The sequence below is a fragment of the Gracilinanus agilis genome, chromosome 2 (assembly GCF_016433145.1).
Source record: "Gracilinanus agilis isolate LMUSP501 chromosome 2, AgileGrace, whole genome shotgun sequence".
Lineage (NCBI taxonomy): Eukaryota > Metazoa > Chordata > Mammalia > Didelphimorphia > Didelphidae > Gracilinanus > Gracilinanus agilis.
Window position 1 is genome coordinate 607,307,813 of NC_058131.1, and position 4,038 is coordinate 607,311,850.

General features: G+C 54.4%; 1 protein-coding gene across 1 annotated transcript; it reads right to left on the minus strand.

Moving 5' to 3' along the window:
• Window positions 1–872: 872 nt before the first annotated feature.
• On the minus strand, window positions 873–3,542 carry MEX3B (mex-3 RNA binding family member B). Its single transcript, XM_044662516.1, has 3 exons — window positions 3,497–3,542; window positions 3,236–3,445; window positions 873–2,402 (listed from the first exon to the last, which is right to left on the minus strand). The coding sequence occupies exons 1-3, from the start codon at window positions 3,540–3,542 to the stop codon at window positions 958–960; spliced, it is 1,701 nt and encodes a 566-aa protein (XP_044518451.1). The 3' UTR covers window positions 873–957.
• Window positions 3,543–4,038: the final 496 nt, after the last annotated feature.

Consider the following 4,038-nt stretch of genomic DNA (forward strand, 5'->3'; position numbering starts at 1 on the left):
GCGTCAACGGTTCCTTTTGACATGTTTAAACATTTCCATTTTTTGTAATAATATAGAATAAAATATGTCTTATATCACTGAATAGAAAATATGCTGGGTGAAGTAGATTTAAAAGATTTTTCTGAACCTATAAAATCTCCATCCCAACAGAATACTGTTCAAAGCATTACACATTTTATGGTTTGTAATTCTGTCACAATTGAGTGATATTAAAATAATACAGTGTTCTTTGCCATAAGGCCATACTAAAATAAAAAGATTTAACCCAGCTACAAAAAAGTTCACTGAACTTAAATTAAAATACTTGTAAACATCTTTGCAATATGAAATATAATTTTTCAAGTCAAAAAAGAATAAAATACTTCAATCTGTATTAATGCAATTTCTCTTTTAAAACCTTTAAACGTTTTTTAATATATATAAGAGATATGTTACAGTTTCTTTAACTTTAATAAAGCTGCAGTATCATGGTTTCACAGGAATTCCTTGCCCTTTCAAGAACATTCCAAAAGTATCCACTGTATTTCTGCAATAACCATTTCCAGGGGACTCACCAGCAAGAGGGACACACTTACTAAAAGTCCACACACGATAGAGGCATTATTATTATTATTATTCATTTTTTTCTACTTTAAAGAAAGAAAAAAATTTGGGGGGATATTCTTTTGGAGGCTTCCTATTTTAAAGTACAGTGTAGAAACAATTACTAATAGAATGTCCTTGCTCCTATTATTTTTATAGCATGCATTTTAGATGGTACAAAGATTTCCCCAGGCTACAGTACACTAGATGCAAATATCCTGGCAGGTCCCTTTTTAAAAAAATTCTTTTTAAATTAAAAAAAATGTGCAGATACTACAGCTTTAAAAGCTCATCTTGGATCTCAGGAGTGTATAAGGTTGGGAGAGAGAAAAGAGGGTGTGTTTGCAGGGGGAGGGGATGTGGGTGTGTTTGCCTTTATGAAAATATACGAATGGCCTGAGTAACTGCGGTGTGGCAGACTGGGCACTCGGGCTCGCTCTTCTCGCAGATGCGGTTGGCACACTCCATGCAGAACAGGTTGTGGCCGCAGGGCACCAGAGCTGCGATCACCTCACTCTCAAAGCAGATGGAGCAATCGCGGCTGCCCTTGCGTCGCAGTCCCGAGGAGGACGACGAGGAGCTGGATGAGGAACTGGAGGAGGAAGACGAAGCAGACGAGTCCGACGGCGGCAGGCCGGGCAGGTGAGCGCCCAGCCCGTTGGCATAGGCAGGGTACCCCAGGCCCCCGCCGCCCGGGTCGCTGCGCACCCGGCGCGCCAGATGGTGCTCGCCCCCCACGCCGTGCAGGGGCGGGGACAGGCGGGGGCAGCTGACGCCGGGGTGCAGCCGGCGGTGCACCAGCAGCCCCAGGTTGGCATTGGGGGACGCGCCCCCGCCGCCCCCGGGGAAGACCACGGAGGAGGATGAGGCGGACGAAGACGCGGAGGAAGAGGAGCAAGAGGAGGACACCGGTGCCACGGGGCCCCCACCAGGGGACCGTTCGAACTGGGACCAGAGGAGTTGGGCCCCTGGCGGCGGGGCTGGCGCAGGATCGAAGCCCGGCAGCTCGGCACAGCAGTCTGGGGAGGGGGTCGCCTCGCCTCCGGGGTAGGCGTAGCCGTTGCCGTTGTTGTTGTTCCCGTTGTGGGCGAAGCTGAGCGCGGGGCTGGGTGGGCTGTAGTCCGTTAGGCGAGGGGTGGCCGCAGCGCTGGTGCTGCCGCCGGTCCCCCCGCCAAAGTAAGAGTCCGTGGAGGCGCTGCCCAGTGAGCTGGAGCTGTCGTTGCGGTAGCTGGAGAAGGGCTTGCGACCGGGAGTGGGGGTAATGCTGGGGGTAGGCTTGCTCCAGAGGCTGCCGGGGCCGGGCCCGCCGCCCCCGTGGTGCAGGTCAAAGCCCACGTCTGTGCCATTGGCGTGGAAGTCGTTCTCGTCGGTGAGCTCGATGATGCCCCCAGTGCGCAGGGCGATGTGCGCCTCGATCTCCTCCCGAGCCCGGTCCACGTTCTCGGGCATGCCGGTCACCTCGAACACGGGCTCCTTGTCCCGGCTGGGCGTGACGATGTAGGTGTGTGTCTGCTGCTGGATCCGTTTGATGGTGGCCCCCTTGGGTCCCACCACCAGCCCCACCACGCGGTAGGGCACCCGCACCTGGATAGTGGTCTGGCCAGGAAGGTTGGGCGGCCCGGGCACCGTGCCATTGAGAGCGGTGTTTTTATTCCGGGAGGCGCGGATCATGGAGAAATGCTCCGCGGCCGAAATGATCTCCCTCCGGGCCATAGCTACGTCCTCCTTCCTGCCAGTCACAACAAAGACAGGCTCCTCCCCGCGAACCGGGGTCTTGATGTAAGTGTTGGTCTTTGCCCGTAGCGCTTTGATTTTACAACCTGGGAGCCGGGATGCAGGGAAAGAGAGAAAGAAACACCGATTATCCGGGCATAACCACAGAGGTGGGGGGTCAGCGGCTGCAGACCCGGGAAACGGGGCGGGATGGGGGGCGACTTGGCGTTTCCACCCTCATGCATACACACTGGAGCTGGGGCACTCGCGGGGAGGACGGGTTTGCTTGGAGCTCGAGGAAAAGCCCCTTCCGATCCCCAGCCCTCCGAAAGGACGGCAGTTGCCATGGGCTCAAAAGCAAAATTGAATACAAGTCAGCTGGGGGGGAAAATGCTGATCAACACTTAGTGCCCAACACATTCCTTCAGAGCAAATCAGTTGGAGGGGGAAAGGAGAGTGACTGCAAGAAGATCACTCCCTCCCAATGCGGATGGTCTTGATTCCCGTGCCCATTGTTCCTCTTCTATGCTCCATTTCGGTTTCTAGAAATCCTGACTTCTCCTCCCCTCCCAGAATCTCCCCCTCCCCCCACGCTCTTAAAAGGAGGGACCACATTTTCCCCCTGAATGCATTTCCCATTAAATTAAATTTCCCGGGGCGAAGGAGGGGAAAGGTGGGTGAGAAGGCTGTGATTTTAGTAGGTGAAAGTGCATCTTGGCACTGGTGCAGCGAGGCTCCAGGAAAACCCACATCTGCACTTTCTTTGTCTGGGGGGACCGCCCGTAATAGCATCGCTAGTTCACTTCAGCTTTGAGTGTCGCATATCTCGCACCCCCCCCACACATCACACAAGTCTACCCAGCACGAAGAGCACCCCCCCTTTTTATTCCTTCCACACTCTCTGCCTCTTTCGCCCACCCAACTTCCTCCAAATACCCACCTTGCCTTCCCACTATCTCCGCGACATGTTCCGAGCTGGGCACCGGCACACACTCAGTCATGTTCACGCTCTTCTTCCGGGGCTCATTGTCGTACAGGGAGCCGGTCTCGTCATTGTCCAGCCCCAGGAGCGAGAGCTGATCCAGTGCGATCTGCAAGGCTCTCTGGTCATCCAGGGTTTCTCCACCTCCGCCGCCGCCACCACCGCCGCCTCCTCCTCCTCCACCACCACCACCGCCGCCGCCGCCGCCACCGCCGCCACCGCCGCTCCCGTTCCTCTCCAGGTCTGCAAAGAGCGAACTGGGCATAGTTCCCCTGTGTGTGCTGCACCCTCCTTCTCCTCCTCCTCCTCCTCCTCCTGCACTCAGTTCAGTAGTAAAAGATCAGACACAAAGAAAAACCCAAGGCAGATGGCCAGGAGGAGAGAGGAGGGAGGGCGGCTGCTTGGAGATGGCTCTGCTGCCGTTTTTTGCCTTTATTATCTATTCTTTCAGTGCAATCCGGTTTATAAAATGCTTGCAGAATCCCCCCACCTGGTTCCCCACCCCAAATTTTCTGGAGGGGTGGGGTGGGGGTAATAATGGAGAGGATGAGATTTCCCCCGGAGTTCCTGCCTGGCCACAATGCCAAGCGATGGTAGCGTTTCTTTAAGGAGCCCCTCCCCGGCTCCACTCACTCACTCAGCGTTTTTTCCTCTTCTCCCCTCCTCTAGTCTGAGCCACTGCAGCCAGACGGCACTAGAGGGGGATAAGGGAACCGCAACGTCACGGGCAGGAGCTGACACTACAATGCTACTGACACTAT

Coding starts and splice junctions, on each gene's coding strand:
- MEX3B (XM_044662516.1), bottom strand. CDS start 3,542: ATGCCCAGTTCGCTCTTTGCAGACCTGGAGAGGAACGGGAGCGGCG. Junction 3,446..3,496: donor GGAGAGGAACGGGAGCGGCG/GTGGCGGCGGTG, acceptor GAGGAGGAGGAG/GCGGCGGTGGTGGCGGCGGC. Junction 2,403..3,235: donor GGAGATAGTGGGAAGGCAAG/GTGGGTATTTGG, acceptor CCCGGCTCCCAG/GTTGTAAAATCAAAGCGCTA.